General features: G+C 41.1%; 1 protein-coding gene across 4 annotated transcripts in view; it reads left to right on the top strand.

Moving 5' to 3' along the window:
- The window catches only part of CSMD3 (CUB and Sushi multiple domains 3), a 603606-nt gene that overhangs the window by 175558 nt on the left and 409603 nt on the right, over nucleotides 1-18445 (top strand). For all 4 annotated transcript variants that reach the window (XM_082235380.1, XM_082235382.1, XM_082235381.1 and 1 more), the window contains exon 4: nucleotides 16061-16255. In XM_082235380.1, coding sequence (XP_082091506.1) covers nucleotides 16061-16255 — 195 coding nt within the window. The remainder of the gene's footprint in view (nucleotides 1-16060; nucleotides 16256-18445) is intronic.

The following is an 18445-nucleotide window of genomic DNA, read 5'->3' as shown; positions in this document are numbered from 1 at the left end:
ATTTAATACTGCAGTTGAAGAATAGCTGGCCTTGAAAGGATTTATTACACTATCATCACTGTTCACATTTGTTATGTAGCTATAAACATGGTTATTGATATTTTAGAAGAATACTTTCTTCACTCTTTCCATTAACACTACAGAAGATTTCATTTCTTTGACATTTCTTTGCCATCTAATGTCATTATTCTAAAATGTCTCTAGTTCGTCTTCCTCGGAAGGAAATATTTGTTGGAAATTGAAAGCAAATGTTCGTACTCTGTTAGATCACCTCATAAATCAATGTTTTGACAAAGAACAAGAGAGATCCATAGTGACTACAATTACTAATATTTCCGCTCCCCCCTCTCTCTCTCTATATATATATACACACAAACACACTTATACAGCCCAGTCCTATCTAAATTTATTCAGAAGACCAATCATATTCTTTAGGGTTTGATGTAAAGTAAGCATGAATAGGGCGGGGGACGCGGGTGGCGCTGTGGGCTAAAGCCTCAACGCCTAGGGCTTGCCGATCGAAAGGTCGGCGGTTCGAATCCCCGCGGCGGGGTGCGCTCCCGCTGCTCGGTCCCAGCGCCTGCCCACCTAGCAGTTCGAAAGCACCCCCGGGGGGCAAGTAGATAAATAGGTACCGCTTACCAGCGGGAAGGTAAACGGCGTTCCGTGTGCGGCTCTGGCTCGCCAGAGCAGCGATGTCACGCTGGCCACGTGACCCGGAAGTGTCCCCGGACAGCGCTGGCCCCCGGCCAATAGATGTGAGATGGGCGCACAAACCCCACAGTCTGTCAAGACTGGCCCGTTCGGGCAGGGGTACCTTTACCTTTACCTTTAAGCATGAATAGGACTGAGCCCTTGCTGTAATTCTCCTTATGTTGCGATTACAGATAGCAATGAAAGTAGAAATCTAAACATGAGTTTGAAATTTGGCTATTCCCCCACATCTTAATTCAGCTCACAATATACAAGGGGAATTAAAATGGGGTGAGCAGCTAATTCTATCCCATTTTGTTCTTGCTAGCATTCAATCATAGGTTCATTCCATTCTGCCATGTTGCAATTCTGTCCTGTTGTTTGAATTAGGTCTGCACTTCTTATGTAAAAGATACACTTCTCAATTATTTTCAATGCATTCTCCAGTAAAATATGCATTTTATAGGGATCTTTTATGTTAAATATGCATACTATTCCATAACTGTTAGCAGTACTAGTAGAATATATACAGTATATCTATTTCCTATGGACATGCAGAGATAGTGCTACACAGGAAGTATGGGAGCAAGCCTATGCTAGTGTAAAGCAACAGGATCTGAACCCCATTTGGCAGTGGAGCAGCTGTCTAAACTTGGCAGAGGGAAAACAAGGCTTTTAAATAGTGTTCTGCACAAGGTTGCCATTTCACATGACAGAGCTGAATGGGTTTAGGATCCAGCCTAAGCCCCCACTTCTCTGGAAATGTCCTGCCGCACCCATGGAATGCCCCCATTTTGCATTTGGGCCAGCTTCAGCCAGCTGAACCTCAGATGAACTGAGATGAGAAAATTACACTGGCATATCTTCAGTTGAGCCAGGGTTGGGGACTGAAGCCTGGGTGATCCCGGCTGAGCTGGAAATCACCTGGCTGAGCTGGAGATCTATTGCATCACGAGTTACTCATCCCAGATCTTGCTATAGGATTGCCCTCTATGTCACCTAAATGCGCTTGTGTATTTTATTTTATTTTTTTAAATGAGCTTTAGGGTTGTAACTGAATAGTTAGACAATTATGCTTATTCTTTTAATAATCAGTTATCACCTTTCAAGAGTAAATTTAATGCATAGATCCAGTGCAGAAAGCCCCTCTTTTGGCCTGCTGCAACAAATTAAATATCAAAGGTAGGTAATAGCCTCCATAAATGTTTGCTTAGTCCCTTTCTGTCAGTCTCCTTGCTTATTATCTATCTACATTCCTTGACTACCCTTGGCCTGTCTCAGCAGTTGATGTATGAGTAGTTGGGGGGAGGGATAAGAGCAAATTACTTAAATTTCACCACACAGAAGAGAGATGTAGAGGGCTGTATTATTAAAACTGTAGAATTGTTAGTCATTAAAATCCACAGCAGACATGGTTTGAACAAGTAATATTAAATGACTACAATGGGTGAATATTTTTAACAGGAACATCCTATCATAATACATTCTTGTATAATTGTTCTTCACTTTTGGGATTCTATTAGTTTCTGTCACTGAAAGCAGGGTCCATTTTGCATTTTGTCTATTTGCATTTGTTTTGTTTTAATACTCACCGTCATTTTTGGGTGATTCCTCCCATGCCTCCCTCTTTATGATTTCAGTAAACATTTTAAATCCTTCAAAAACAACTAAAGTCTTTGCATCCTTAAGTCATCCTTTTCATTTCATTTTGTTTTGTTTTCAGAATTTATGCGACACTTGGAATATTTTCAACAGAAAAGCAATGCAAAATTTTATAAACAAATCCCAAATGTGGCACAGCCTCATTCGTGAGGCAGACCTACCTCTGTAAAGATATAACATAGAAATCAGGCATTAAGCATTCCAGTTCTTTAGGAAGAGTCTGAACACTTGGCGTGGGCGAAGTTTAGACTTATTTAATCCAAAGCTGGCATCTCAGCACAGAGCATAAGGCATTATTTTAGTTCTATAAATAAAGATGCCACACATGTTGCAATCACAGAAGGAAAGTACAACAGTTATTTTTGTCTCCTTGCCTCCAAAATAAAGTGTCAGCGGTGAAATCCTGCTGGTGTATTTTGATGGGCTGAACCTACTTTAAAAGAATATTCCTTCCTCTCTGACACAAAAACACACAGAGACACAAATCCAATATCCCAGGGCACTCACCTCAGTTAATCAAACTGACAATTTCAAGGGAAGGGGATATATCCATGTTTACCAGGCACTCTTCCCTATGGTGTGTGTGTGTGTGTGTGTGTGTGTGTGTGTGTGTGTGTGTTTGTGTGTATGAGGAATGGATACATGTTAAAAGGAATGGAGAAATCTTTCAGTTTTGATTTCTCTCACCTTCTCACTTTCTTAATCATAAATTCAGTTTGTCCCAGTGAAAAAAAGAAGTCAGCATGAAAAATTGCACATATTTCTATCCACATTTCCTCTAACATCCACTTTTTTGTTTGCATGGGGGTAGGAAAACTGCACCACAAAATTCAGAGAAGTGCACATTTCTGAGGATATTTGTATTTTCTCCTGCCTGTTGTTTTCAGAAATGTGGATTAGGTAGCTTTTCATAAAAATGTGAAGGAGACTGAATTCTCCTACCTGTTCTTCTTTTATAATCACCACCCCCTGCCCCTTTGGGCCTTTAAACAAATGTACTTATAAATCTTTCTCAACTGCCCTTCATTGAAATGAATTTCAGGGCAGTGTACAATGGGCACGATTAAAACTATTTGTACCGGACACAAATACAACAGAACAATAAAGCAACAGCATTTATAATGAGTTAGCAAACCAAGAGGTAGCACTATAATTAATGGAGAGTAATCGTAACCATTTACAATGCCTGGGCAATTTTTCTTTTGCTTTTCATGTTTCAACATGGCACAGAAAAGATTCTAATGTCACCAATCAACCATGCCTTTTTTGGGGGGGAGCAGGATATTCCAGAATCAAGACGCCATCCTAGATAAGCATGAGGACTGGGTCACTATACACATGTCTCCATTTTCATCTGAGAAATTTTAAAACCACAAAAGAGGGAAAGCCTAGGATTCCTGGCAAAATATGAAATGTAGTTTCTTAACTGAACAGTAGAGAGCCCCCGTGAAGCAACTACGACCATTTAAATGCAGTAATGGTGCTGAATATAGAAGCAGTAATTAATGACAAGAGGGAGAGGGAACAAAACACTGTCTTGCACAGTTTTAGTAAGTGCTATAGATTTTCTCTCTCTGCTTCAGACCACTTTCTTCGCCCTTTCACATTCCGAGGCCCGTACCCAGAACACATTGTTTTCGTTTGTTATTGTAAGTTTTTGTTGAAAGCTTTTGGACTGAAAGCGCTGTAGGAACTAAACATTACAGTTAAATTTCAGGGGAGATAGGAAGCTGCCTTATACCACACCTCACTCAATGGGTCTACCTCACTCAATATTGTCTACACTGGCTGGCAGTGGCTCTGCATGGTTTCAAACAAAAGTCTCTCCTAGACCCGCATGGAGATTTTGGAGATTGAACCTGGGTCCCTCAGATGCTCTACCATTGAGCTATGGTCCTGTTCATCTCTCTCGTTCTTTCTCTCTCTCTCTCTCTCTCTCTCTCACACACACACACACACACGGAGAGAGAGAGAGAGAGAGAGAGAGAGGGAATAATAGAATTGTAGAGTGGGAAGAGACCCTAAGTACTCAAGTCCCAACCCTCTGCAATGCAGAAATATCTAGATGTCCCATATGGGGTTTGAACCTGCACCCTTGGTCTTATCAGCCACACACTGTAACAGCTGAGCTATCCTTCAACATAAGTAGCAAATAATACCACTTAACAGACACAACTGAGATACTAGATATTTCATAGTATATCTTTTGTGGATGATTCAGAGAAAAAGATAAGAATTTAAGAATGATACTGCTAGATCAGACCAAAGGTTCATCTGTTTATCTGTGTGGTGTAGTGGTTAAGAGCGGTAGTCTCGTAATCTGGGAAACCGGGTTCGTGTCTCCGCTCCTCCACATGCAGCTGCTGGGTGACCTTGGGCCAGTCACACTTCTGTGAAGTCTCTCAGCCCCACTCACTTAACAGAGTGTTTGTTGTGGGGGAGGAAGGGAAAGGAGAATGTTAGCCGCTTTGAGACTCCTTAAAGGGAGTGAAAGGCGGGATATCAAATCCAAACTCCTCTTCTTCTTCTTCTTATTTATTTATTATTTTATTACATTTATATACTGCCCTTCATCATAAGACCTCAGGGTGGTTCACGGAAAAATGAACGCAGCAGCCCTCCACACCCACTGAGGCATTCCAGGAAGCTGCATTCAACCATCATGACCAGCAGTCATTGATGGTTCCCATTCTCCATGAATTAATCTAACCTGCTATCTGAACTAGTGGCGCGTGCGATATCTTGTGACAGTAAAATCCATACCTTAATTACACACTGTGAAGAAGTACGCCCATTTGGCTGCCCTTGATCACCTGCCAATCTCATTAGATCCATACTCTTCAACCTCATAGAATCAGAGTTGGAATGGACCCTGAAAATAATCTAATCTAACCCCCTGTATTGCAGGAATATGCAGCTGTCCCATAGGAGTACCAAACCTGCAACCTTGGCATTACCAGCACCACACTCTAACCAACTGAGCTCACTGGCTAGCTGGGGTTGATGGGAGTTGTAGTCCAACAACATCTGGGGATGTAAGTTTGAAGACAACTACAGTGGATGACCATGAGCTCTGGTATTATGAAAAGGGAAGGAATATCCCAACTATTAGTATATTTATAAACTTCCATAAATTTCCCACTCCACCCTACATAGATGCCTTTCCTCATAGGGGAAAATGCTTCATCACCTCTGAGCTTTCTTCTTGCCCTTTTCTGAAGCTTTTGGAGCTCTACAACCCTGCAAAAACTCAGAGTCTAATTAAGGAAAATTTAAAAGAGATGCGGCCTGATTTTCAATTCCACTTTACAAGCAAGAACAGACAGGATAAAATTAGAGCATCAACATCAATTCCTATAAAGGGACCAAAGTTCATTACCCACTGTTGAGTATGGTATCTACCACCATCCTTCTTCAAGAAACGTATCTTATTGGTATGAAGACAGGTCTGCCCCAAGATCCAAGATCCTAAAGTGTTTTTGTTGTTGTTTAGTCGTTTAGTCATGTTTGTCTCTTCGTGACCCTATGGACCAGAGCATGCCAGGCACTCCCGTCTTCCACTGTCTCCTGCAGTTTGGTCAAACTCATGCTGGTAGCTTCGAAAACACTGTCCAACCATCTCGTCCTCTGTCATCTCCTTCTCCTTGTGCCCTCCATCTTTCCCAACATCAGGGTCTTTTCCAGGGAGTCTTCTCTTCTCATGAGGTGGCCAAAGTATTGAAGCCTCACCTTCAGGATCTGTCCTTCCAGTGAGCACTCAGGGCTGATTTCCTTAAGAATGGATAGGTTTGATCTTCTTGCAGTCCATGGGACTCTCAAGAGTCTCCTCCAGCACCATAATTCAAAAGCGTCAGTTCTTCCGAGATCAGCCTTCTTTAAGATCCTAAAGTAGCTCAAATTAAATTACATTTTTTTAAGCCATCCTAAAAGAGGAGGCACTATCCCAAGCAACATCATCCAGAATGTCTTGCTTTGAGGAAGGATGTCACTCCTGACAGCAAGGCAGCATGGGAGTGAAGATTTGCCGCTGCCACATTAGCAGTAGTAAAACATTTCAAAGTTAAGGAAGGTGATCGCTGGCTGCGCCTCACCTCAAATGGTACCATTTCCTGCACCAACTCTGCAATAGTTCCACACTGTTTTGCTCATGCTCAAGCAGTCCCATGACAAAAGGGATATCTGTTCATAATGAAAGCCAGAATTGTGAACCCCCAGCCCCCAGTTAATTGGTATTCCTTGTATCATTGATTCTAGCCAGAGAAAATCTTTCCTCTGTTCATAGTTTCCATCTAAAAGTATAATTGTGAGAGGTAGTTAATTTGAATGGCTTTAATTAATATTTACAAATAGGGGAATTTTTGCTAATTAAATGTTCTAAGAACGTTTGCCCATCTCCGTTAAGGGGAACTCTCTGGAGCATATTTTTACACTAGATTTTAGCTCAAAACTCCCATTGACATTAACAAGAGTCTCCATGCAGAACGAGAACGGAATAAGAAATGCAGAAGCATGCCAGAAATTTTATATCAGCAATTTGCCCTCGGAGTTTTATTACTGAATTCTGGGAGATAGTGCAGCTTGTACATTTTTGACTTCCATATGAAATGTTTAGGGGAGATATTTTGTTTCAGCCCAAAATAAACAATGAATATGCTAATTCCCCCAATCTATTCAGGTTGTATATATGACATGTGGAGATGGAGAATTTTAATACTACAATGGGGAAAATCTTTTTGTTTTTGATTTCACAAACAGAAGGATAGCAACCTTTCCCCAATATCAAAATAAAAAAATTCCTTCCAGTAGCACCTTAAAGACCAACTAAGTTAGTTCTTGGTATGAGCTTTCATGTGCATGCACACTTCTTCAGATACACTGAAACAGAAGTTGCCAGATCCTTCTATATAGTGAGAAGGTGGGGAGGGGTATTACTCAGAAGGGTGGTGGGAATGGGAGATTGGCAGATAGCTGAGATGAGCCTGTTGACGATACCCCTCCCCACCTTCTCACTATATAGAAGGATCTGGCAACTTCTGTTTCAGTGTATCTGAAGAAGTGTGCATGCACACGAAAGCTCATACCAAGAACTAACTTAGTTGGTCTTTAAGGTGCTACAGGAAGGAATTTTTTTATTTTGACTATGGCAGACCAACACGGCTACCTATCTGTAACTTTCCCCAATATCTTCACTTTCCACATGCAGATTAGTCGAGCAGATGTGTGCCCATTTGATTGGTTTGATCCACAGAATTATCTTTTTTACAATTGCCACATAATGTTTGTTCTGCACCATCATTTTGGAGCATGACATTTGTAGTAAAGGTCCCAGCCACTCGCCCCTCCCTCACCTGCCTTTGCCCTCCGGCTGGGTCAGGTTTCTGGAACGGAGGCCGGCAGCCTTTTACTTTTTTACAAAGCAAAACGCAACAGAGCTGGTAATGCTGCCACCACTCCTTCTTCTCGGGGTACCTGGAGACACAGTCCAAGGGAGAAGACTATGCTCCTTTGCTACCGGTTGCCCCACTCTGCAAGTTGCTTCCACAAATTTGCAGGCAGAAATTTGTCAGGTATAGTGTAACCAATTAGTCAGGTGTTGGACTTAGCCTTTCCCTCAGATAGGCACATAGGACAAAAGAAAGTTTCTTTTTTAAAATGTATTTTTTTAAAAAACATAAAGTTAACATGCTTCAAAAGCAGGCACATCTTTTGTGGCTTACATGCAAGAAAAATAAAGACATTGCTTAGTATAGCTAACTAAGATACTCACTGCTAAACACAAGGATAGAGATAAGATAATTCAAAGTCCTTCAGTAGATCCACATTACAAAGTCAGCAGGAATCTCCATCACAAAGAGTCACTCAGAAGGACTGCTAGCAAGGTAGTATGCTAAGACCCGGGCAGATTTGCAGGTTGCAGAGTGCACTTTTCTCACCCATTCTTAGGATCTTTATTCACAAATCTCACGTGGAACCAGAACCCTGACCCAATCACAATTCTTGATTACATTCAAATTCACCAATGACCAGCTTATGGGCTAATAATTTTAACTTGTGACAGCTGAGCTCATTAAGTTCTCAGAACTTGGATCAAAGAGTTTCCTCCCTTCTGTGGATCTTATGCAGATACACATTCCCAGGCAATTGAAAGATAGATAACTCCGCTGGTTGGGTGTGAATAACTTAAACCCCAGGTGTCAAGCTCTCAAATCAACTGGAGAGGTTCCTTCCTGCATAAGCCTTTCACACCCTAGGAACCTGTTGGTCTGCAAGGTTAAAGCAACAGGACCTCTTTCCCATAATTCTTGTGGCTTGCTGGCTTCCCACAAGACCTTGCTCTTTACTTGACCAAAGAACAGCTTATTGAAATTTCTACTTTACTACAACATCAGAAGCAGGAAGTTTGCTGTAGATGTGGAGGCTCCTCACACAGTTAACTAACATGTTGAAGACCAGAGTTCAGTTCGCCACTCAACCACGAAACTCACTGGGTGTCCTTCACTCACCAACTCCCAGCCTAACCCACCTCACAGAGTTGTTGTGAGGACAAAATGGAAAAGAGAAAGAACCATGTCTGCCACCTTGAGCTCCTTGGAGGAAAAGTGGGGTATAAATGCATGCATAATTAAGAAATGAAGTTGCACAGAGAGCTATCATGCATAGAGCAGACTCCCGCTTCAGAAGCTGGTTTCTTTATTAGTTATTTAACAAAATTTATGTACTGTTTGATTAGGGGTGGGGTTGCTGGTTTGTTTGTTTTTCTTGTTTTTTATTATGCATTTTGTGTTTTAAAGCTGTGAACAGCCCCAAGCTCTATGGATAAAGGGTAAAATGCAAATTTAATGAAGAAGAAAACCTCTAGGCTGATTACAAAAAAAATCACATTTCTAATATAATGATTATGATAATAATTAACATAACAAGTTATGCCCCAGTATAGTAACAACGGGGTCAGGAGGAGACCCATGACTTTGGAGGTAGAACTCAATGCCCAACCCCAGAGCCCCTTTCACCACAGTTTTCCATGCGCAGAGTTGGTCATTATGGTCCAAACTATAGGTTTCTCATGCCACATCATTAACCTCAAAAGATGGACATTGTTGGCTCTAATGAGACCACTCCAATACATTTGTTACATGTGCCTGGTGAGAAAGTACAATACGTTTGATACATAAGTCAGTAAGTGCTCTGGTTTCAGGTTAAGTAATTTTGAATCTGTTGAGTTCATGTAGTTCTTTTCCCTGTAGTAGCTGCTAGGTTTAATTTGTTTCAGATAAGTTATGTACCAAATTATTTTATAAGTTGAAACATTTTAGAGAGCTTTTTTGGCAGATGCTAGAAGTATGGATTAATTAGTCAATGGTTCAAATTTTATCTAATGTACCAAGGGACTCTAGATTTTTATCAACTGTTTTGTTGCAAAAAAGAAGTTATAGAATGCATTTACTCATTAGACTTAGAATTTTTTCATTATAGCAAAACTATATTTCCATGTCTGTTGAAGGAAGGTTATTTATGGATCCACTAAGGAGTGGCATTGAGTTCACTTCATAAATTGCCTCTTAGGGAATGTTTTCATTTGACCAAAGGTTTTGTAAAATTACAGCTGTAAATCAGAGGCTCTTACTAAAGTTGAAAGGGAGAATCATGGGTGTTTTGTATTCAGTGGTCCGTGTTTTCCTGAGCTTGACTCTGGACTAAGGATTATGAGCCCCTGTATTCTGCTTCAATACATGATATCCAATCACAGAGCATTTCAGGATTTGGACCACTGCCATTGGCCCTTAAACTCTGAGTTATGATTCGCAGCTTGGGAGTTTAGGCAGCCAATCATGTTGAGCGTGGGAGTGGTCCATGCCTTCATAAATGTATATAAGCAGTCGCTTTGTCCTTGTTGTCCAGTTCTGTTAGTTCAATAAAGGTTCTTGCTGTTATCACTGCATCTTGCTTCATGGGAACCCACCTACACTTCAGTGAGAGTCTATGCTCTTCAAAACACTTGAGGCTCAACTGGACTCTGTAGCTTGCATCTATTTCTACCCTTCCATCCACAGAAGAGTATTTGATCAAATGAAGGCCTCTGCCAATAAAAGGAGTGGAAGGGACTTGCAGCATTTCCCCCTTCATACTGCAACTTCTTATGCCATATTTGATTTTGTTCTGGAGAGTCCTCCTACCCTTTAGAGCACTTTTATTTTTTTTTTTGGGGGGGGGATTTGGAGGACCACAATATGAAATTCACATGCCCTGGAGAAATATGTTGGCACATGTGTCTTGAACAACAGCTTTCCTTTCTTGTCAGGGAAAATTACTTCTGAAGCATAAGAGAATGTCATAAGCAGAAAGTGTGCTAGTGAGTGGTATGGGGGTCAGCTGCTTATTTTATTTTATTTATTTTAAAAAGAACCTTCACCAACATAAGTGAAAGACTTTAAAGACATGTCCAAAATAGCTCTTTGGAATCCAACTCCAAATTGCATTTAACATAAAAAAAAAAGTTTTATCACTGCTCTGTCTGTTGTGATGGGGTCTTTCAGGAGGAAAGGCAGGATATAAATCAAATAAAAAAAGGATAAAAATAAAACTCTTACAAGAAATACAGATAGGCAGCTGACTTTGCTAAACATTTCCTGGAATGTTCACTATCAACACTTATTAAAACTTAATTTATGGGCTGGAAGGGATAAAAATTATGCTTTCAGAACTAGTCATACTTTAACTGTGTATAGTGTCTAATGAAGTAAGGGGATGGATTGATGAGGTTTGGGGAGATAAATTACTACATCTGCTAGATGCAATTAGAATTTACAGTACGTTCAAAGTCTCTGTACAAACACATTTAATTAATGGATTGAGTCTAATTATTTGTGCTTGGGGCTCAGTATTGTATCTCAGGTGAAAAGTAATTGGTGAAAAAAAGACTACAAGCAGGTCTCCTTTTCTCCATTCTAATAAGTTGTGGGAATTAATATTTTTAAGAACAAATAGAGTGTTTCACAATTCAGAGAAAGCTTTTGTGTTTGTGGCACGTGATTTTGAGTATGTCTGCACTATATAGTTGCTGCTGCTCATTGCACATCATGGAATTAGGCTTGCTATGTCTATGTTGTGATGCACAGCAGCTCTTCAATGGTGTGGTACCACCCACAATGACAAGATTTGGCATTATATTACTTTTGGCTTTTCAAAAGTTATGCAATATTATTGCTGTTGTCATTTAGTCATGTCCGACTCTTCATGGACAACTCCTGTCTTCCACTGCCTCCCGCAGCTTGGTCAAACTCATGCTCGCAGCTTAGAGAACACTGTCCAACCATCTCATCCTCTGTGATCCCCTTCTCCTTGTGCCCTCCATCTTTCCCAACATCAGGGTCTTTTCCAGGGAGTCTTCTCTTCTCATGAGGTGGCCAAAGTATTGGAGCCTCAGCTTCAGCATCTGTCCTTCCATTGAGCACTCAGGGCTGATTTCCTTAAGAATGGATAGGTTTGATCTTCTTGCAGTTCATGGGACTCTCAAGAGTCTCCTTCAGCACCATAATTCAAAAGTATCAATTCTTTGGCGATCAGCCTTCTTTATGGTCCAGCTCTCACTTCCATACATCACTACTGGGAAAACCATAGCTTTAACTATACAGACCTTTGTTGGCAAGGTGATGTATCTGCTTTTTAAGATGCTGTCTAGATTTGTCATCACTTCTCTTCCAAGAAGCAGACGTCTTTTAATTTCATGACCGCTGTCACCATCTGCAGTGATCATGGAGCCCAAGAAAGTAAAATCTCTCACTGCCTCCATTTCTTCTCCTTCTGTTTGCCAGGAGGTGATGGGACCAGTGGCCATGATCTTAGTTTTTTTTTTCAATAGTGAGCTTCAGGCCATATTTTGTGCTCTCCTCTTTCACTCTCATTAAGAGGTTCTTTATTACATCGCACCAACTTCTCTTGCTTCTGCTGGTCCTGCTTGGACAGAAATCAAGCAAATCTGACCCTGTGCTTGGAATTCTTTTCCTTTGCTCTTCCAGAATTAGGGGTAAAAACTTCAGTTGGTTTACTTGGTACATTAATCAACTGTATTTGAGTATTACTATAATGGGGGAATGAAATGGAAGTTGGCCTGTCTTTCAAACAATTTTCTCGTTTTGATGTCTTGCTTTCCCATCTCCAGTGCATAATATGGCAATTAGCAGTGCATTGCAGACTTTTGTGCTCCTCTCTTTCCCCCATTTGTGTTTTTCCTCTCCCCCAACACACCATTGGTGAAAAATAGTGATGAGTGAAAATTATTCCGCACATACTCTAGGCAGGGTACTGCAGTAGGCCCACTTGCAGATATGTGTTTACCACCCCAGTCAGGAGTTAGGGTTGGCATCTTGCTGATTGCTCTGTTTAGCCAATGCTTTTGATACATTGCCACAGTATACTTCCTGACATGCTGCGTATTGGGGATGAAATCCCTGTGGCTGCTGGGGCATGGTGCTCTCTCTGTCTCAGTTGCAATTCCAGCAGCCCTCAAAAGAACTCATTTCACAACAGCCTTTGTGGTGTACCTCGTAATGTACTGCTTATCATGGGGAGAAGGAAGAATGTCTCCTTTTGAAGATCTCTGCACACCTGCACATCTGAACCTGCCACTGTCTGGCTTGGAAGGGAAGTAAAAGGATGCAGCTTATCTTAGGGGTAAGAGTAGCAGGGATGAGGACAGGTATTTTTCTAAGCTCCTAGTTCTCAGGAATGATCCAAGGCCTTCCAGGTTTAAAAACCAAAACTGGTGTCAAAACAAGGAGAACTTGGGGGGAGTTACTAATCTCTCATTTTACTTTATTTGAATATGAGGCCAGTAAATCTCTGAAATGACAAAATCATGCCAAACCCATAGATTTTTCTCTAAGGAATCCACATAACATATTCCTGCAATTAAAACAATTTTCACATTCCATGCATTTGGAAGTCTGCATTGGTGAGCCTCACTAGCAAGCAAATATATAAAATATCTGCTAGTTAAGGATAAAAGAAATTTTTTGAAAATCAGTGAATGACCCACTTTTAGCTGATATGCCAGCTAATGAAACATTGTATGCCCAATAGACCAGAAGAAGGAAATGGCTTCAACCATAGAAGTTGTTTCCCCTTATTTATATATCTGTAGTACTTACAGGAAAGGAAGTTTTCCCTGCTTTTATAGGTTAAATAAAATTGTTACTGGCATTTCTTACCGAAAGGTGGAGTCCAGAGTATATGGGGGGAAATGAATACTGAGCTATCTACTAGCGGGAGTGAATGATTATGCAATCTGATATTCTCTGAATTAACGAGTAAATTCTTTTAAATATATTGGCAATTATGTTGACAGAGCCGTAATAAAACAGGGAGGAACCAGAGAATGAATGAAAATTAAATATTGTGAGCCAAGAATTCAGATAATGGAATCTAGTCTATTACATTGACTTCTGTGGAGCTAAGCCAAATGATTCCACCAACTTCATCACTTTTTTTTCCATTAGAGCCAGCAATCCATTGGCAATAAGCAATCAGATGTGGCAGAACCTCTAACGTGCTCACATATTATTTGGGAGAGCACAGTCAGGAGAGAAAGAAAGGAGAATGCTGTCAGCTGATGGTGGCTGAGATCAATGCAGCTACTTTAGATGCGCTTTGAGGGTTTTCACTTGCCCTGAGTGATTTCCCTCTCTTTTAAGCAGGAGAACTTTGCTCCATGGCCTGCTTGTGTTTTAGAAATGCACCTCCAAAGTCCCTTTCTAGCAGGCAGAACTAGTTATAAATGTCAGGATTCACCTAATGAGTCCTGTCGGTGCAAGTCCTTGAGCAGTGGGGCTCCCTGCTCTCCTTCCTCTATGCCCCATGGTGCCCCCAAAAGATGACTTGGTGGGTGGGAGAACCCCAAGAGCAGTCGGGAGGAGCAGAGGGAAAACCATTCCATCTAGCAAGCTGCAGGAGTTAATATCATTACTATAGGGACGCGGGTGGCGCTGTAGGTCAAACCACAGAGCCTAGGACTTGCTGATCGGAAGGTCAGCGGTTCGAATCCCCACGGTGGGGTGAGCTCCTGTTGCTCGGTCCCTGCTCCTGCCAACCTAGCAGTTCAAAAGCATGTCAAAGTGCAAGTAGATAAATAGGTACTGCTCCGACGGGAAGGTAAATGGTGATTTGCCAGAAGCGGCTCTGTCATGCTGGCCACATGACCTGGAAGCTGTCTGCGGACAAATGCCGGCTCCCTCGGCCCATAGAGCAAGATGAGCGCCGCAACCCTAGAGTCGGTCACGACTGGACCTAATGGTCAGGGGTACCTTTATCTTTTTACTAATATCATTACTAAACCGATTTAAATTCTCTCCGTCCAAGATGTAATCCCCATTGAACCGGGGTGCATTCCCAGCCCAGTGGGTACAGGATTGCACCTTTACAGCACAATTCTATATGTGTCTATTCAGAAAAAAGACCCATTGAACTCAGTAACGCAGCAGGTGGGCAAAGGAGTGTGACCTTTTTATTTACAATTGTGTTTTGAAAGTTACAAGGGTGGTTTTTTAATACTGCACTTTATCATGATTGCTTCCAAGGTGGTTTTCAACAACAGAAGAATGAAAACAAAATTTTAAATACAATATACTAAAGCAGACCATAAATAAAAGCAGCAGGTGGAAAAATCAGGTGCATGGCTGAGTGAATAGCAAGGTTATAGCCTGGCATCTAAATGATAACAGCTTTGATTCCAGGCAGGCCTCCTTGGGGAGATAATTCCATAACTCTATCCGTTGGTGACATCAGCCTTGCTGAAGCATTTGGAGAAGGACATTTTCAGATGACCTTAGCCTTTGGGCAGGTTGATATGGAAGTAGGTTTTCCTTCAGTGTAATACCTGAGATTATAATTTATACACTTTGTGAGTTCCCAGCCAAGTTAAAAAAAAAAAGGATTAAAAGGTGTTAAAATCTTGCTGTTTAAATGTATAGCCATCATTGGACAAAAAGTAGTCACTGATGTTATGTGGTTAATCGTTAAACTTATGTGGTTGCTTTTTCTTCTTGGTGTAATTGGCTTGTTGGTCACTGCAGACTAAAAAACAAAGTGTTGGTGTCTCAGTTTTCATTACTTGCTAATTACTTGTATCTCTGACCCTTATTTTTCTGGCTGCAGAAAAAAAAAAGGAAAATAGTTCAAAAGGTTAATTATTCTCAGTACACTTCTTTTATCTATCTTCAGTACTCAAGGTCCTGATTTATCTCCTGTGGGGCTTCTGTAGAGCTGCAATATTACTCCCTAAAATGCATCATAATTTCTTTAGCTAGTAGAAATTGACTCTACTTGATAGTTGCCCTGAACTCTTTTATGAAAGCTATAAAGGAATTGTTTAGATTACTTGTTTTGGTTTATTGAGTTGGCTTCACCCTTTTTTTCTTTTTCTTTTTTACCACTGTCTATACTGTGACATTATGCATCATATCAGAGACCTTTTCCCCTAATAATGGATTTTCACATAGTGCAGGCAGCGACCATTTTAGGCACGTCCAACATTTCTGCGACCGCGCATACACACATTGCGCCGAACCTGGAAGTGACCCGAAAACATCACAAAAAGTGACAGAATGGGGCAGCGGCAAAACAGGGTGTTTGCAGGCTTTTTCAATGGTGTTTCAAATATATACTATTTCACTTATGTTCTCTTGTGGTAATGGCGATTCTTCTTTTACAGAATTACAGAGCAGTTCTTGTGGAAATCCTGGAGTCCCACCTAAAGGTGTCTTGTATGGTACAAGGTTTGATGTTGGTGACAAAATCCGCTACAGCTGTGTGACAGGATACATCTTGGATGGACACCCCCAGCTCACTTGTATAGCTAACTCAGTCAACACAGCATCCTGGGATTTTCCAGTTCCTATCTGCAGAGGTAAGATTAAAGAGCAATTTCTGTTCAAAGGGAAGCATTTCAAAGTACCACTGACTTCAGTGGAAGGAGACATGATTAACTCCACTGAAACCACCGATAACAAGAAAGTGATTGACCTTGGTTGGATTGTATCCCTTATTTTTTTCATACAATGTACTTACTTTTGGTTACCATCTCACGAGCAGCTGCTTCTAGAAAACAACTGGGGGAAATTCGCAGCGAATGAAAAATTGTGTTTGTTAGTATTTCTGATCGGATTCCAGTATTTTTGTACACTCCTCTGAACTATAATGCCAGCATTTATTTATTCTAACTAAAAAAAGGGAAACATTCACTGCCATGTTTGATTTGACAAAATCAATCAATCATCATATTAAAATAGGTCCCTCACAGGCCAATGCATTTAGAGAATATTACTTAAGAGATGCATAAAACATAACAATGTGTCAGTTTTCGCCAACAGTTAGGCCAATAAAAATCATTTGTGGTGGTTAAAACCCATCAAAATAAATAGCTATTATAAAACAAAGCCATAAAGTCTCTCACACTCTGAATAAAAATGCACATAAAAATATTTAAAAGCTTCATTTGCAACCAAGCTCACTTTCACTATCTGTTCCTGGGTTTTTACCAGCTATGTATGCAAAAGATAACAATAAAAAGTGACTGCTGAAGTGATTTGCATATGTGTTTCAATTGTATGACCCCCTACCTCTTTTAAGCTAATATATTTGAAATTAGGGCTGCACACCTGACTTCCAATAAGACTTAAATAAGCTCAAGCCCAGCCACGTGGGTTTTAGATCTGAATCCAGTACTGATCAGATTCCAGCTTTTAATGACTGTTTAGTGAGGGAAGCTCTATACTGATAGGCCTAAGTTAGTAAGGGGGTTAACCATGTATGTGCTACAGCAGGGGTGGGTAATCTCTGTCCTGGGAGCTGATCCACCCCTACTCCCACGTGCATATTATAAAAACTGCTCAGTTCAGCATCCTGATGGGGATGCAAATTCCCACTCACCAGTCCCAAGTCATTTGATTGATCAGTCAAGGAGAAGAAGCAAGAATCCTCTTCCTCAGCTGATATACACAGACTGGCATGCCGACACTGGAGGGCTCACCAAGGGTGAATGCAGCCTTCATACTGAAAAAGTTAGCCACTCCTGTGTTAGGAAGAATTGTGCTTCGTTTGCTGGATGGAAACCTAGCTGCAACACTGGGTGGTGGTATGGTAAAGATCTAGCAGAAACAGGGGAGAGATATTGATAAGTAAGAGCCTAGAAACAAAGCAAAATTGTGTGAAAGTCATTTGAGAAATATTCATTATTAGTACAAGATATTTATGGATAAAAAGGTAAAGGACCCGTGACAGTTAAGTTACGTTGCGAATGACTCTGGGGTTGCGGCGCTCATCTCGCTTTACTGGCCGAGGGAGCTGACGTTTGTCCACAGACAGTTTTTCCAGGTCATGTGGCCAGCATGACTAAGCCGCTACTGGCGAACCAGAGCAGTTCACGGAAAGGCCGTTTACCTTCCCGCTGGAGCGGTACCTATTGATCTACTTGTACTTTGACGTGCTTTTTAACTGCTAGGTTGGCAGGAGCTAGGATCGAGCAACGGGAGCTCACTCCGTCGTGGGATTTGAACCGCCAACCTTCCGATCGGGAAGCCCTAGGCTCAGTGGTTTAGACCACAGTGCCACCCGCGTCCCACAATTCTCAAACCTTGGAGTCAGTGTAGATCCTTTAGGACTGGTGTTATATAGTCCTGGTGACCGCTCCCAGTCACAGAATAGAACTAATACTATTTGTTCTAAACATACAGTGCTCTGACTAAAACTGTTTCTACTGGAACAGCTGCAAAAGGCTTATCTGTGGCTGAGCTCGTTTATTTTACATACTTGTGAAAATGTGGTTGCCCTTGGAAATTTGAGAAAACTTACTCACAGAACCAGTTTATCCTTTTATGACACTTAACATCTATCTGCATATATAGCCACCTATCAAAAATGAGATGCTCACATGACAGAAACAAGGAACACACCCTTGCAATAGGCTCTTAAACAGAATCAATTTTATCAGGCCTCTTGCCACTTAATAGCACACTACTTTATTTATACAATGTGTGGCTTTGCTGGAGGTTATTGAGGGTGATTACTCTGTAATGAGCTCCTTATTACTTTCCTCCAG

This window comes from Podarcis vaucheri (assembly GCF_965113315.1).
Source record: "Podarcis vaucheri genome assembly, chromosome: 8".
In the NCBI taxonomy this organism is placed as follows: domain Eukaryota; kingdom Metazoa; phylum Chordata; class Lepidosauria; order Squamata; family Lacertidae; genus Podarcis; species Podarcis vaucheri.
This window is presented reverse-complemented; position numbering and strand designations above follow the sequence as displayed.